The sequence below is a fragment of the Accipiter gentilis genome, chromosome 1 (genome assembly GCF_929443795.1).
Source record: "Accipiter gentilis chromosome 1, bAccGen1.1, whole genome shotgun sequence".
Classification (NCBI taxonomy): Eukaryota; Metazoa; Chordata; class Aves; order Accipitriformes; family Accipitridae; genus Astur; species Astur gentilis.
Window position 1 is genome coordinate 2,061,187 of NC_064880.1, and position 16,191 is coordinate 2,077,377.

Genomic DNA, 16,191 nt, shown 5'->3' on the forward strand with positions numbered 1-16,191 from the left:
CCGCGCGCGCCAGCGGGCGGGGCGGCGGCCGGCTGCCGCCTCATTCGCATAATCTATGCGCCGGCCTTGTTAGGCATGCAGATGTATGCGCATACATTTGCATGCCGATGAGGCCGGGCGAGGAGTGGGTCGCGTTCAAAATGGCGGAGCGGGGCGGGCGAGGGAGCGGCGGTCACGGCAGTTTGGACAAGAGCATCACCCTCCCGCCCGACGAAATATTTCGCAACCTGGAGAACGCCAAGCGCTTCGCCATAGACATCGGTAACCGGGAGGGAACCGCGGGGAGGAGGGGACCGGCGGGGAGCTGGGGATAAGGGGGGGTGGGGGAGAGGCGATGGTCGAGGAACGGGCGGCGGCTCTAGCCCGCTGAAGGGACGCGCGGTGCACGCTGGGAAATGTAGTCCCCCGAGGCAGCCGGGCCGGCGAGGGACCCCTCAGGCCGCACTACAACTACCGGCAGGCACCGCGACGGGGGAGGCGGCGCGAGGCACGACGGGATCGGTAGTCCCGCCGCCCGGCGGTGGCGAGGCGGAGGCGGGGAACGGCACTACAAGCCCCAGCCTGCCGCCCGCGGCTGCTAACGGGCCGCGGAGGGAACCGGGTTAGAGACAGCCTGGGGCTGTCCTTGGCGGCGAATGTGGGGGTGGGGGGGGGAAGAAGAGACGCAACCCCAGCGGGCCGTCCTGCCCGAAGGGGATCGGGGCCTCGGGTGAGAGGCCGATGCACCGGGATCAGCGCCGGTTGACCTAGGCCCGACTGGGGACCAGCGCTGCGGATCCCCTCCCCCGTCCCACCCCGACCGACCCCCGGTAGCTGGCCAGGCGAGCAGGGAGCTGTGTGTGCTCCTGGAAGAAGAAGGGGGGCTGGGGAGAGCTGCTTTTCCACCCGCCCTGGCAAAGCAGGGTGGTTGCAGAAATGAGTGGGTTTGGCGTGGATGGGGGTGGGGGGTGGGGGTGGGGGGGGCTGTAACAGTAGCTGGCTGCACTTGCTTCCTCAGTCACCCCCAGAAACACCCCACGTCCTGTGCGTAAAGCCCGAGAACATAATGCTCCTAGGTGTACAACAGCCTGCACCAAGGAACAGATGGAGTCATGCACCTCAAAGCGAGACCTGAGCACTGCAGCAGGGAGCTGTGCTGGTGGAGGGGGGCCATGCTGGGACACAGCTGAGCTAAGCCTGTTAACAGTAGTTTCACCTATGCAGGGATTAGCATTCCTTCTATGGAGAGCTGCAAACCCAAAGATGCCAGTGCACACACTTCGCTTCTGTTCCGCAGTTACTAGGTTAGTGGAACTATTTAGTAGGAAAGCCAGAAGAAAGTGTTCTTCAGCCACAGTACGATGTGGTAGTGGTGCAAGCCTCCATTAGTCCTCTGGCTAACACCGCTCTGGGTGGTGTAGACTCACGGTGTATTGGGAAGAATATACGCACCATAATACACGATCTTGTCATATCACAAATCTGCTTAACTCCTTCAGAATCTACTTGTTTCATGCCTGTTAAAATAACAGCTGGAATTGGTCCTTTCTGTGGGTCAGAGTGGAATTAGAGTTGTGGGATTAGTTATAAAGCCTAGTTACACGTCTCAGCTGGTGTTCTGAATGGATTTAAGTCTTTAAAAACTGGGAGAGGAAGGGGAGAATGTATAAAGCTTTACATAGCATTTATCTGGTGGTAAATTAATTGCTGAAGCACATTTATCATTATCAGCGCTGTATATTCCAACACAAGCTTCATGATTCTTCTACTTAGAGGTCTGGAAGGAAGCTTTTCCTCATAGCACGTTGCTACTGAGTTTAGGGGTTTTTTTAATTAAAAAAAAAAGCCAAGAAAAACCTCACCTTTAAGTAATAAGCTAGCAGAACAGAGTTTGGATTTTGTTTACCAGAAAATTTAAAGCATTGGCTAGTACACTGAAATAAGACCTGAGGTCAGGAAAGCTTTACTGCTTTTGTTACTGTAAGTGTCTGTCAGTGACCACTCAAAGTTGACCTCACCTAAATTTTGCTGGAGAAAGCCACCTATTTTTCTCCTACAGGTTGCAAAAATTTTCCTGTTTATTTGAGCACTATGGAAGAGGTGAGAATACTGTTATGAAAGCAAAGCTATAAGCATTAGCTCATTATTTTTCACTTGCCTATGCTGCATTTCTTGATTACGCTTGTTTTATAAGGCAGCAGAACGTAGGGCCACTGAATTTAGCCATTATGTTATGATCCAACATTGCCAGGTTTTTTATTTACTGTTGGGACTTTAATTTTAACCCAGTAGTTGGTCATGATTACATCCCGTCTTGTATGCAGTGTGTTCTACGAGATGCATGGTAAGGTTGCTGAAGGGGGTGATGTGCCAAATCTTTGGCAAGAGGCAAGTAATGCATGCAGACTTAAATTCAACTACACATTAGGCCTGTAGCACAGAGATATGGACGAGCTGACTGCCTTGTGCTCCTGTTCTGAAAGAATGGATGAAAAGTTAGAACTGACTTTCTGTCCAGATAAGGGTGGTTATAGTCTGCAGCCCAGACTATAACCAGCCATAACTTTTATGTCAAGTTAAAACTAAGGGTTTTTCTCCAGCAGCCAAAGCCACTTAAGAGGTTGATGAAGCAAACAGATACCTTAATCAGATCCTGATACTCAGGAGTGGTTGAAGAGGCATTTTTCCTTCTGAAGGGGAAAAAAGTTAGAAGCTTAACAAAAATAAGCAGGCTTTGACAGCCTCCTACTTTCAGGCTCAAATATCTGCTTGATTAAGATACCAGAGGTATCGGAAGCACCAGCAGGTACTGGTTTGGCCTAAGGAAAACCAGTTAGTGCAGCTATTCAGTCTGACTTCATAAATTCACTTTTGCAGGTCAAAGGCCAAGACAGCACAGGTAGGGCAAGCGGTTAAGTTCCATTTCAAGACGAGAGTTGGAAGTTTTATTGTCTTGATGTAAGTGGACTCAAGGCCTAAAGAGGGCGACGAGGCTGGTCTGCTCAGACTTGCATGTTGTCTAGTATCACTAACTGGTATGCTCGAGGAACATCATTCAAGTGTTCCTTACCCCAAAGCCAAGAATCATCTTGCAAAATAGGTTTTTGTACTGAATAGAGTCATCTTCTAACCAGCTATGAATGTGTAGCTTGTCCTTGGAAGCAGGTTAAGAATATTTACGTAAGTGTTCCTGATGAAACACTTTTTGATTGTGCATATGGCAATGCATTGCTCAGTTGTGGCAAACCTATTTATAAAATCCTCTTAAAAGCAGCAGATTTGGGGGTTTCTATAAAAAAATTTTCATACAAGATAAATAACAGCGATACATGCACTAGCCTAACCCGTTGAGAACTTCCACTTATTTCTGCTCATCTTCAGTCATCCCCACATCAGTTGGGCATAAGGTCAGCTTGTGGAGCTTTTCTCCCAAGTAGCACATTTGGAGTTAACCATGCCAAATCAGTTTCCAGACAAGGGTTCTTTGGCTCACTGCATTATGCATTTAGCTTAATTATATCTGGCTTTAGCTGAGGAGATATTACAACCCAAGAACTTTTAGGTCAAGCATACATAAACATGTTATTTCTTTGCTCTAAGGTAAGGCATTAATCATAACTTGTCATCTTTTTATTAACAGGTGGTTCATTAACTAAGTTGGCTTATTATTCAACTGTGCAGCACAAAGTGGCAAGAGTGAGATCCTTTGATCATTCTGGAAAGGTGAGAATTATATCATTAATCAGTTGCATGCAATTGGCTCCTAAGAGTGAAGTACTGGACTGGCTTCTCACCTTAGAGCAGACTTCATCTGAAACCCATCTAGTAACTCCTTCTATAAAAAACTTTAACTGGAACTTCCTTATAGTTTAAGTATGACCTTCTGTAAGTCTGTTGTTCTGAAGTTGTCACAATTGAAATGTTTATTTTCAACACACATTCTGGTATGTATTGACGCTTACAGCCATCCCTAAGCATTTGTACTGCAGCTCAGATGAGTACGTGGCTCCTGTTAATAACTCTTTGCTATGTTCCACGGGAAATTAGCCGTTAGCATGGGTTTGGCAATTATTTTTGCTTTGCAAGCTTAATATAGCTCTAGATCTAAACTCACGTGATGATACATCATACACATTCCCTTTACTGAAAGACTGATTGCAGGGCTTCAGAGTTAGGCAGCCCTGGCACAGGCAAACTCGGTTATATTCCTTGCCTTCTTGGAAGTGCTTGTATGACCAGTTAGTGTTTGAAATAGTTATTTTCTGGACAGATAAATTCAGTACTTTCTGTAAAGAACCCATACTCCCATGTAAACATAACTTTTCTCATACAGAGATATTTATTTCATTCATGTCTAATGCATGGGAGAATTGATTATATTCTCAGCTTACAGAGAACTAAGATCTGTTAGAACTGTATTCTTCTTTGAAAGTAGCTTGGAACATTATGTTGCTTGGGGTGTTTTTAATATCATTAACACAGTTTCAAGGCAAAGGAAGCACAGGTATTGATGTTCAATAGTTTAGCATATAAGCTTGTTTCTCGAGGAAGGATTTTGAATGATCTGTAAGAAATTCTTTTCTCTTTTAAAGGACATAGAAAATGAACCTTTGTATGAAATATCGGTTCAGGAGGAGATTACAGCTCGACTTCACTTCATTAAATTTGAGAACACTTACATTGAAACCTGCCTAGATTTCATCAAAGACCATCTTGTCAATACAGAGACAAAAGTCATCAAAGCTACAGGTGGTGGTGCCTATAAATTCAAAGATCTTATTGAGAAGAAATTGGGGTTGAAGTAAGTGGAACTGTTTAAACTTGGTTTTAGCAGTATTCTTCTTCTTTGATGACATTTTAGTAGGCTACCTTTCCACTTTGCCCATCTGCCCTCAAAAGCCATCTGCAGCACAAAAGTGCAGCGGTAGAATGCGTGCATGCATCTTGGTCAGACCAGGCTGACCTGACTTGTTAGTGAACATAAGCTGCCAGAAGATAACTGTATCAGTAACTGACACAGTAGAGGTGTAGGAATAGAGCCAACAGACAGGAACACAGGGTCCAGGAAAGAGACAGTAACAAGAAGAAAGCAGGGTATTATCGCAGCTTTTTTCTGTAAAGGATCCAACTTGCACCTACTCCATTTTCAAGTTAAATTAGTCTCTATCACAATTATGATAATGGTTTTTACTTTTCACCTCTCAACTAGCATTATTTCAGTGATGGGACCCTAGCTATCAGTAGCATGCTTTGGACGTACTGTTGAACTCTACTGGAATAGACACCCAAATACAAAAAAGCTACAACAAAATACACAAAACGAATAAAATGAAGTAATATTTGAAATAAAGTAGTAAGTAGTTAGTAAATTCATTACTACCAAGAATTTTAATTGGGAATCTTTGATCAGTTACTGTGATGGGGTGTGTTTAAGTGCATCAGTCTTTCTACTTTAAGGATGAAAACCACAAGATGACTTTATCATTACAAGCCAAAATATTGCTGGCAAACACTTTTCTTTCCTGGATGTATCTAATCCCTGTAGTTGCCTGGGTTCTCAAGTTAGAGTTCCAAAAGCTCCTAACGTTTTTCTGTGCATACTCAGAAGTGGGTAATTAATATGATATAGTAGCTAACTGTATAGCTCCTACCTAAACTTCATACAGAAGCATAGGATTGCAGGAGACTAAAGGGCAGTCTCATGAATTTACAGCCTCAAAAATTTACCATGCTGTCAAACGCCCTATGTTAAGAAGCCGCTGTAAGTATAGATAAAAATATCATTAATTTACAGCAGTATAAAACATTACCTGATGTTACTGGGGAGACCTTCAAGGCGCCTCTCATGCTGTAACTCTATGTAATACATTCTTCAGTTTCTGAGGTACTGTGTTCATCCTCTTTTATACTACTTTTGCAAATTAACTTTCTTCTGATAGGTAGGATTCTGTTAACTTTTTTTTCAAGCCAGCCTACATCAGTACCTTATTGGCTGTTACTAAAGATCAGTTAATTGAGACAATTGAGGCAGTTCCCTCCCTTTTCCTCATGTGGTGCACCTGGGTTTTGTTTCTTTGAGGTTTTTTGGTCATGACATAATTGGTCCACAGGCCCAAAAAGCAGCACCTTCTCCATCCTGCCAAACTTAAAAGCATTCTGTATTAATTGAGATTTATATTTGTGCTTTGTTTATGTGTTTTCAACAAGGCTTATGATATTTCATGTAAGAAATTTAGTATATTTCATTTAAGAAATTTGTCATAAATTAGTAACAATGCATAAGACACAGAAGTTTACAGAAGTCAGTAAGTGTTAGCTGACTTAGCTACATGGTTCATCTTATCTACATTATGTATCGTGTTCCCAGACTCCATACTTGGGATATATACTGTTGTGAATCCTATTATTCTTGTGAGAAGTCTTTTTTTCCCATGTTTCGTAATCCCAGCAGTAGGGTTCTCGCGGTCACTTTAATCTGTCATAAACAAGTGCTGAAATGTTGTGGGGGGGCTTTTTTCCTTTATTGAGAAGGAAGGGGAAGAGCAATAGAAAATGTTAGAAAACTGTTTTGTTAGGTTAATTTCCAGATAAGTTTCTTGACCTACCTTATTGCACAGATGCACATATACTTGTGCTAGCACCAGGGCACCAAAAAGGCAGTGTAAACAAGCAAACAGAGGAGCAGGATTATTTTTAATGACAGCATGATTAATGTAAGATTAAAGTTACTGTGTAACTACAGTCTAACTTCGGACTGTGTGTTCTGGCATAGAAGGTGAACATCTGCAGATGTAGGTTTCGTGTTTTAAGAGATCTGGACTTTTGCCATGTGGTGTGGGCTACTATCTCCTGTTTGTAAAGTCTTTAAAAACTATTGTTCCAAAAGCATATGTGCTTATCAATAGGACTGTGCAGTTTATGTAAGGGGTTTTTTTCCTCCTCCTTCCCCTCAGAGTAGATAAAGAAGATGTAATGACCTGCCTAATTAAAGGATGCAACTTCGTGCTAAGGAACATACCCCATGAAGTGTTTGCATACCAGAAAGATTCAGATACAGAGTTCCGATTTCAGACAAACCACCCAAATATTTTCCCTTATTTACTGGTGAATATTGGCTCTGGGGTTTCTATAGTGAAGGTGAGTGGTTGCTAAAATGTTTTATTGTTGAATTTGATAAAGGCGATCTGAAACACCTTACTGTTTTAGATTTGTAGTTGTTTCTTCCTGGGTACTACAAAGTTCAAAAAGAAAAGAATTATTTTTTTTTTATTTCCATTTCTTACGGAGTTATGAATGCTTTTCCATTCACTGCCATAGTTTCTTTTTAATCACATTTATTTTGGTGTTTAGAAAAGTTGTTACATTAACAGACAAGGACAAAGGCTGTCAGTTCAGAGTGATTTTTAATATTTGTTTGTTTGTTTGTTTTGGTACACTGTTGAGGGGACCAAATTTTGGCCAAGAATTAAATACAAAGATTTCAGAAACTGCTTGTGCTATAAGTATTTGGAACATGCACTTCTGGAGGGCTTCTCACCTGATATTTACACAATTAAATAGTTTCACCTACACTAATTTCACTGTTCAGAAAACCCCACACGCTCTCGTATCTAACTGTGTGCTTATAGTTATAATAGGACTTTCTAGACAAATCTGTCCTGTTTTACTGACAGGTAGAAACAGAAGACAAATTTGAATGGATTGGAGGGAGCTCAATTGGAGGTGGAACCTTCTGGGGTCTTGGAGCACTGCTCACAAAAACAAAGGTATCAAAGTGTCAGTTTTAAGGGGCGTAGGATTAAATGACATGCTAAGAGGAAGCTGGAAATGTTGGAATGCCAAACCCTTTGAATGGGAAGAAATAATTATTTTAAGTAATGTTTGTATGAAAAACCAGAAGTCCAACATTAGTGTACTAGAAGACGAAAAAGATTATGTCTGCTTCTTGGGGGGTTTTACCTTTTCTTCAAAGAATTGTTGCCCTTGTGCAGAAACAGAACAGGCAGTTCTGCAATGCTTGGGACAATTTTAATACTCTCCATTAGGTGCTTGTGGTCCTAGACTATTAGATGATAAGGCTAAGTCCCTGGCTTATGTTCATATTTTCGACACTTCTGATGCATAAAAGGAAGCTTTAAATGCAAAAAGATAATAGTAGAATATAGGGACAAAAATGATAAGGTGCTCATCAGTGGAAAAACAGTAATCCTACTTGGGGCTCAAGGAGTTTGCCAGCAAGGACAAGTAGTGTCTAGAATGCAGAGAATAGCCGCCTCAAAGTGGCCTGTTAGTTTTCTATACTCTTTTTCAACATGAAATGCCTGCCTAGTTCCTGCAATGTTATCTGCAGAAGCAAAGCAGAGCGCGCCCAATTACTGCAAAACGTCGGGGAGTAGAGAGAAGGAATTCTAACTCTCTCTGTTACACATCATGGTTTCAGGGGTTCGTCACTTAAATCCTAGGCTGGTGATCTGCCAGAATAAGGCCTGATTTAGTACTGCTCTGCCTAACTCAGCTCTTAAATCATGCTGGTTTTTTTCCTGTCTCAAAGACCCATGTGGCTTAAATAGGTGTCCCTAAATGTCAGCTGTGTAGAAAAAGCTAGAGTTACATATGCACCAAATAAGAAAATGTCAAAGGGAAGACCCATACTCACAATATTTTGTTTGTTGCTTTTAAAACAAGAAATCTTAGAATATGACAATATCTGCTCTTAATTTTCTCTGGTTTTGTAGAAGAAATTAGGGTCAATGCAAGCTTAATTTCAGGGATGTTAATGCATTTCTGCAACAGTAAAGGCAGACTTAGTTTTTGGCGTTTTAAATATTTTTTTCTTATGCTTCAAGAAGACATAATTCTGTTTGCTCTTAGTTACTGTGTTTCTGACTTCAATCCAAGATAAGAGATGCATGAGGCTTCTGACTATTTTATATGTGCTGATCCATCTCTAGTTTTCAGGGGTAATTCAACAAATTATTTGCAGATAACTGTAGAGGACAGTTGTGCTTTTCATCGTTAAAGGAGCTCCACTTAAGATCAGTGTCTGGATAAGTCCTTATAATTGGAAATAATGTATCTGTTGTTGGCAGGGTTGATTCTAAGACAAGCCAAAACCCCTGGTTTTGCTCAGTAAAGATGCTGCAGAACTCTGGGTTTATAGGCAAGGTTCTCTGGCTGTCCAGGAAAGCTAGAGTAATTCTGCTTCTCATCCTCAGAAATTTGATGAATTGCTGCAACTTGCTTCAAAGGGACAGCACACAAATGTAGACATGCTGGTGAAAGATGTGTATGGAGGCGCCTACCAGACCCTGGGGCTAAGTGGAAATCTGATAGCTAGCAGCTTTGGGAAATCTACTACAGCAGATAAAGGTATTGGTATATATAAAAGATCTACCCAAGATTTGCTATACAGTTAATACTTTATATTGCCTGTCAGCATGGATTTGCTGCTCGTGATAGCTTCCCATGAACAATTAAATGGATGGAAAAATAGTTGCCAGCTTCATCACCAGAAAGAAGCATATCTTGCCTTATCCATTTCCCTATGTTATGCATGCTAGGCTGAGAGGGGACTTGGAGCACTGCCTAAGTTGCTTCAGTTATTTGGAATTGTTGTTTGAAACTAATGAGGAGAAGAAATGCAACTATCTCCTCTGGCCCCTTGGGAATCTGATGTTTATAATGATCTAAGAGGTAGAGCTGGAAAATAACCACCAGTCCTTTCCATGATCTTGCCTACATATGTTTTGCCTGCACAATATTATATTGATTAAAAATATTATATAGTGCTGCCTTATAAGCAGGCATTCACATTTTCAATTTGGGATTGCATCAGTCTAGGCAAATGACAAAAATAGCTGTCTAGTTAGCCCAATGATAATTCGTTCCTGTGGGAAATATATGTGGCTTTCTTGAAAGGACCTCTCCAGAAAAGGACCTATGGCAGTGATTTACTGTAACTTGCAGTTTTATTTGCAGTATTATAATAAAACCCTTGCAGTGCATCTCAGGTCAGGATGGATGGATGAACCATCATCTGTGATTCCTAGAAAGAAGAAATGGAGTTGTTGCCATTTCCTGCTGCCTTTCAAGCAGGTTTCTTTCAAGCAACATTTCACAGAGGCTTAGTGTATTTTTTTCATGATATCTTCAGTCAAATACACACTCCTTGTTGTCTGAAGTACTTTTTTTATAAAAGATTTTTGGCCGCGGGGGAACACCTTTCTTCTACATGCATAAAGAGATTGGTCAAACTGTGTTTTGTTTTTGGTTTTGTTTCTTTTTTTCCCCAGCTGTAACCTATCTGTTAGAAAAGTACAGTCCATTTGAGCATTTTTCAGCTGTGTTTAATTTGGTTTACTCTTTCTTTCCTTTAAGAATTTTCCAAAGAAGATATGGCAAAAAGTTTACTACATATGATCAGCAATGACATTGGTCAACTCGCCTGCCTCCATGCCAAACTCCATAACTTAGATAAAATATATTTTGGAGGATTCTTTATTCGGGGTCACCCTGTTACTATGCGCACAATAACCTACAGTATCAACTTCTTCTCCAAGGTAATGAAAACAGAGATTTTCTTAATAGCAGAGTCACGTGTTTAGTTATCTTTCTAGGTTGTTTTGAGACTTTAATAAATGAATTAGCACATGAAGTAAGCTTAGAGGGCTGCTGTTTAGGTAGGTAAGGCAGGGCTATAAAGATCTCTAGTGGGAGGGGTAAAATAAATGTGAAATGCCTGGGAGTTCTGTCTGGCCTCTCTTTCTCTCTCCCTCCCTCTCTCTCTTTATTATTTTTTTTTGATTGACAGTCTGTCTTGTAGCTGCCAAGCAATGAGTTTTCACTATTTTCTTAGATAGCTGCCATTGTTATTCAATTCCTCTTGCTGACTTGCATCTATTTCTTTTCACCCCTTAGGCTATGCAATGTGGGATTGTTCTGCTGAGATAGTTAGCAGTTAGTATCAGTGGGGTTTTTTGTTGTTTGTTTGTTGTTTAAAAAAAAAAAACAACAAACCCAAAACCCAACCAAGCTGTAGTTCTTTGCAGGTGTTGAAGCTGTGGAAAATACTGAAGATTTTTCTCTAGAAAAACAGTCAAGTCCAAAAGCTCACTTAATGTTTGTTACAGGTAGATTAGTTCCTGCAGTTTTGCAATTTTATAGAATAGACACAATTTTTTTTTCCTCATCTCAGTGCTTCAGGCAAGAGACTCCCGTATGCTGCTTTTCCCCCCGCTTTGTTTCACCATTGCGGTCCCTTTCTGTAAAACTTTGTTGGGTTCCAAGAAAACTATTGTGAAACTGCAGCTTTAGATTCTTGTAAGAATAGCTTTATCAGTGATTCAAATCAAAATCTCACCATGAATTGTAGCCGATGTTTTACTATAGTTTACTCAGTGTTAACTCTTCTCATACTTGCCGCTGCAGACATATCTGATCCTCCTTTAGAGAAGACAGCGTCTCACCCAGCCTTGCCAAGGAGAGCTAAGGGGCTCTGCTGCTAGGATGGAGGGTGTTCTCGTTCTCCCTAGCATTTGTGTATTAAATTAACAATTAAACTAACTAATTCGAAGGGGGAAAAGCTTGCCTATGGATAACACACGGAGTATCTGTATCTTACTGGATGTTGAATAGCAGTGTAGTGAAATAAAGGTAATGAGCAATGTCTCGAATGTGTTGGATGCACAGTGGCACACACTTCGGTCGGTGACCTAAAAATCAGATGACCTTATATTTCCAGCCTGTTCAAGCAAGAGGAGTTGAATATTCATGGAACAATGCAGTGGTCTTTTCTAGTGAAGGCACTGGCTTCCCTCTGCTTCTGTGGTTGTGCAGGCTTAGAATACACACCACTGCTGCATGTGTTTTTTTCCCAGCTGTTTAATAATTGTGGAATGATGTATGTAAGCAGTTCCTCCTGAAGCTGTGTTTCAGAAGCACCATTAAAGTTACTGAATGTGTTAGAATGTAGCACAAATGAATATTACCATCTTCTAGTTGTTTCTGTTAAATTTAAGTGTAAAACTAGTGACAAAGAAGTACATGTTAGCCATCAGGGACCATCCAATTGCAATGTTTCATATTGTGGCAGGGAGAGGTTCAGGCATTGTTCCTGAGACATGAAGGCTACCTGGGAGCCATTGGGGCATTTTTAAAAGGAGCTGAACAAGACAGTAAGTACAGCACTGCTATGTTCTGTATATGCTGTGTTCTGAAATGTCAGTGTAATGTCCAAGTTTCTCTTAAGAGGCTGCATGTAAGTTCTTGCCTAAATAAATACATTTGGCACTCATAAACACAGATGCTGGGCTTTGGTTTCATATATCCTGGCAGGGACATCTTAATGTCTCACTGTTTTTCCTGCTCACCTTTGAGAAGCCAGCAGGATTTGGCTCTTCTCTTTTCTGCATTTCTGCAAAGAGCAGTTGTAACTCTAAATCAAACTGGGGAAATGTGGTTTCTAAGAACTTCCCCCCTATTTGAGAGACCAGCTTCTGAATTCAGTGAATGCACTGAAGAAGACCAGCGTCTCAAAACTCTGTTTGTTTGAGAGTGAAAAGCCTCTCGGACATTTATGAAGGATGAGACAGTTCTGTCCAGCATTCTTTGGGTATAGGATGCTTTGGTTGAATTCTGCCATTTTTGGTTTTTTGTTGTTGATGTACTAGCAAGCCAGTCAGTATATTAGTTATAGTGGAACAGATAGTGAGGTTGTTAATGTTACTTAGTTTTAGTAAATATCAAATATACCTCAGAAAAATGGATGTGGAATTCTTTTCATACCCATTTTATAGATACGGGCAATGAACTAACTACTGAGGAATTAAAGGTGTTGCTTCTGCAGCATGTACTGTATATCTGAACTTGATTAAACTTCTCAAAAAATTTCTAGAAGTAACTTTAGTGTTTATATGAAACTTACATTGTGCTTTGAGAGTTTTGTAATTATATTTTGTTAATAATGGATATAGATTTAGAAATAAGAAATTATTTGTATGATCAATGACAGTGCTTTGAAGGCATGCTGGTTATAGCCCTTAATGACAAGGAAAGGGTGTTTAAAAAAAAAAAGAGAATGATTTTTAGAACTTTAATTGTCTTATGTTTCATTCAGGTTGAAGCTCTTTAGAGCTAGGTAATTTACTGAGTGGTTGAAACATTCATTTTGGGGGTTAGAGGGAAAAATTACGTTTACTTATATAGACAAGGGAAGATGGCTTTTGTAGTGAAACAGCTTCTCTGAAGGGATGCTAACTCTGGACTCGCTCATGGGAGTACTTTCAGTTTTATTTTCAGATTATGTGTGTCTCTGTCTTTCTCTTTTCTAGATCCAAATCAGTATAGCTGGGGAGAGAATTATGCTGGGAGTTCTGGTCTTATGAGCACATCACCTGATGTTTACCCTATGCAGAGAACGAGGAGTGGTACAGTATGTGGTTGTCTTTTCTAGAACTAAGTGCCTTCTGTCAGACATGGTGATTTGAAAATAGATGATTATTCTCAAGCTAGTTCCTTCTTGCCCCTGGGACTCCTGGTTACCGAAAGAAGTGACTAATATGGTGTCTTGTGTCATGTGTGATGCTGTCTTGTGTCTTGGTTTGATGTGATGTCTCATAAAAACAAATTGTGGCTGCTACTTTGTCTTATTCTCCTTCACCAAAGCCGGGTGGGGTGGAGGGGGAATGTTCATCTCTTACCCTTTCTCTGAAGTAGCTGGATTTTGCTACAGCTGAAACACTGTGCTTCAGAATTTTGAATCTGATGTTCCACTGTCTTTAAGCAGCGTGTATTTACTTCCTATGAGGAGAGAAATATATAATTGGACAGAAGAGCATGAGCCCAGTCATCTCTTAAATACACTGACAATACAGTAATTCCGATTTCACAGTGAAACTGGCATACAGTAAGCAATCAGAAAATACATTAAGGTTCTTAAAATATTCTAATACTGCATCTACTGAAGTGCTTTTGAGAAGAAGCTAGAATAGTGGAGCTCATTGTGTTATACTGTCTTTTACCAATCCGCATGTCAGTGTTTTTCATGTCAAGTGTTTTTTTTTAATTTACTCCATCTTTGATTTATCTCCTCCCAGTTTTCAGGAATTAGTTTCCTACACTTGCTGTAGGGTGCGGGGGGGAGGAGCAAGTGATGGCTTTGGTTAGTTGTTTTCTGTTGGTTGCTCAGCTTTTTTAGGCCTGAAGATGAGGTGCAGAACTCTTACTGAATGGTTTCCCCACACCAAGCCTTAATATAAGTCCACTGTGAGCTGCAGATGATGGATTTTGTGGGTTGTGCCTATATGTAAAAAATGTACCTAATTTTAAGCTCTGCCATAATGGAAATTATTGTAATGAAATTGTGGATTATATGTATGACCAAAAAAATAACAACATGATCCTTCTTAATTATAAAATATATGACAGATTTTTAAAAGTATTTATGCAGATGTAATGATCTCCTGTCGTTTGTCAACCCTTTAATCTGTGAAAAGATTATTTTTTTTTTTCATGCTGGCAGTGGTACAGGAGTCTCAAATCAGCTGTAATGTACTGTCCACAGCTTCTCCGTTTTGAATTCTTCTATTGTTTGGCACTCACTTTGTTCACATAAAGTGAAATCTCTTTGCAACAACCAGAGTTCAGAAATGTCCACTTTTCAGCAGCGAAATTAATACTGAAGACAACTATTCTCTCTAGCAACCACTCTGGTTTACGTACACAAAATCTTGTTACATTGTGGGATTTAATCATTACTTAGCCTGAATGTTTCTAGGCAGTGCAGTGTTCGCAAATGCAATGCGATTAGCTGGTTGTATATAATAAAGATAAATGTGCGCTTTTTTTAGATGCAAGAAATAAGGCGCACTTTATGTACCGAGCTGTGTAACTATACATATTTCAATTAATCTCTATCCTTAGAAATTTGATCCCAAGCATTGTTTTCACAGGGCATAAGGAAAAGTTTTGGAGACTTGATCAGGATTGTAAAAGGAAGTTGTAAAGCAGCGTAGCACTTCACAAATAAGCCTGTGCTTAGCTCTTCCTGCTCCTGTCTTTGAACCTGATAGTCCAGCAGATTTGACAGTACCAGGGAGGAAGGGAAGGAAAATAATAAAATAGGGGACCTGTAGTAAGTTTTCGACATGAAGCTTGATACTTTCTTTCTGTAGGGTGGACATGGATAAATAATCCGTGCAGGGGAGTGGATTATTTATGATGACATTTACTCTAATACAGTTGTCTGCAAATTTGTCAGTCTTAACTGTGGATGGACTTCTGTAGCTCTTGTACTGGTTTGTTAAGAATTAACTTCTGAGTAAGTTCTAATAAATCTCTTTCATTTTTCACCTAGTTTGACATGCTTGAAATGGATAGGTTGGAGAGACCGCTTGTTAACCTACCACTGCTGAAAGACCCATCAGCCTATATTCCAGACACTGTTGACCTCACGGATGATGCCATGGCCAGAAAATACTGGCTCACCTGCTTTGAGGAGGCACTGGATGGGGTAAATGTCACAAAACAGTCATATGTATGAATGATGCAAATATTTAGCAAATAAATCTTTCGTGGACCAACGTGTTTACCCTGCAAAATATACCTGCTGTGTCAAACCTATTGTGTGTAAGTACAGTTCCTCTTTCCCACTGTTAACAGAGGCATCTGACTTTGTCGCAGTCTTCTAAGGGCAGGCTTGATACCTTCAAAGGCAGAAGTATCTTTCTCCTGTGGTGCTTTTTTTTTTTTTTTTTTTTTTAAAGGTGTTTTCAAAGCATCTTCCCGCTTAAATGGCCCTTACCATTTCTTTATACAGAGCTGGCAAACAGAATGGTTACACAATCAGAGGCCAAAAAGGCAAAGGCCAAAGATACTTGCATTGTTCTTACTCTTGGGAGCAGTCCTACTGACTTACAGCCACTTTTGCATTCGAAGAGCATGATTTAATCAGACATGAGTTATTTTTTTCTGCACTGTGAAACTGATTCAGTCAGTGCATGCTAGTGCTTAAGAGCTATGTATACTTAGTAAGCCAATCCAAATCAGAAACTTCATGAGTGTGTGTCAGGAGGAAAAGGGCTGGGAAAAACACAGGGGCAACAGGTTGACTTGACCTTACTATAGTAAAGAAAAAAAGAACACAAGGGGTTGATGTGGACTGTTAAATTTCTGCTTATTTCTCCTTTTGTGTGTGTTTGTTAATTTTTTCCCTCT

At 40.5% G+C, this 16,191-nt stretch overlaps 1 protein-coding gene across 4 annotated transcripts in view; it reads left to right on the forward strand.

The window, feature by feature from the left end:
• Nucleotides 1-16,191, forward strand: part of PANK4 (pantothenate kinase 4 (inactive)) — a 27,031-nt gene continuing 10,840 nt past the window's right edge. For 3 of the 4 annotated variants that reach the window (XM_049804665.1, XM_049804690.1, XM_049804682.1), the window contains exons 1-10: nt 1-261; nt 3,620-3,702; nt 4,572-4,780; nt 6,933-7,116; nt 7,653-7,745; nt 9,195-9,348; nt 10,357-10,538; nt 12,071-12,152; nt 13,308-13,408; nt 15,332-15,487. In XM_049804665.1, coding sequence (XP_049660622.1) covers nt 102-261; nt 3,620-3,702; nt 4,572-4,780; nt 6,933-7,116; nt 7,653-7,745; nt 9,195-9,348; nt 10,357-10,538; nt 12,071-12,152; nt 13,308-13,408; nt 15,332-15,487 — 1,404 coding nt within the window. In that variant the 5' untranslated portion in view covers nt 1-101. Of the gene's footprint in view, nt 262-953; nt 1,284-2,268; nt 2,324-3,619; nt 3,703-4,571; nt 4,781-6,932; nt 7,117-7,652; nt 7,746-9,194; nt 9,349-10,356; nt 10,539-12,070; nt 12,153-13,307; nt 13,409-15,331; nt 15,488-16,191 lie in introns of those variants that run through there. The other variant, XM_049804675.1, reaches the window with a different exon arrangement.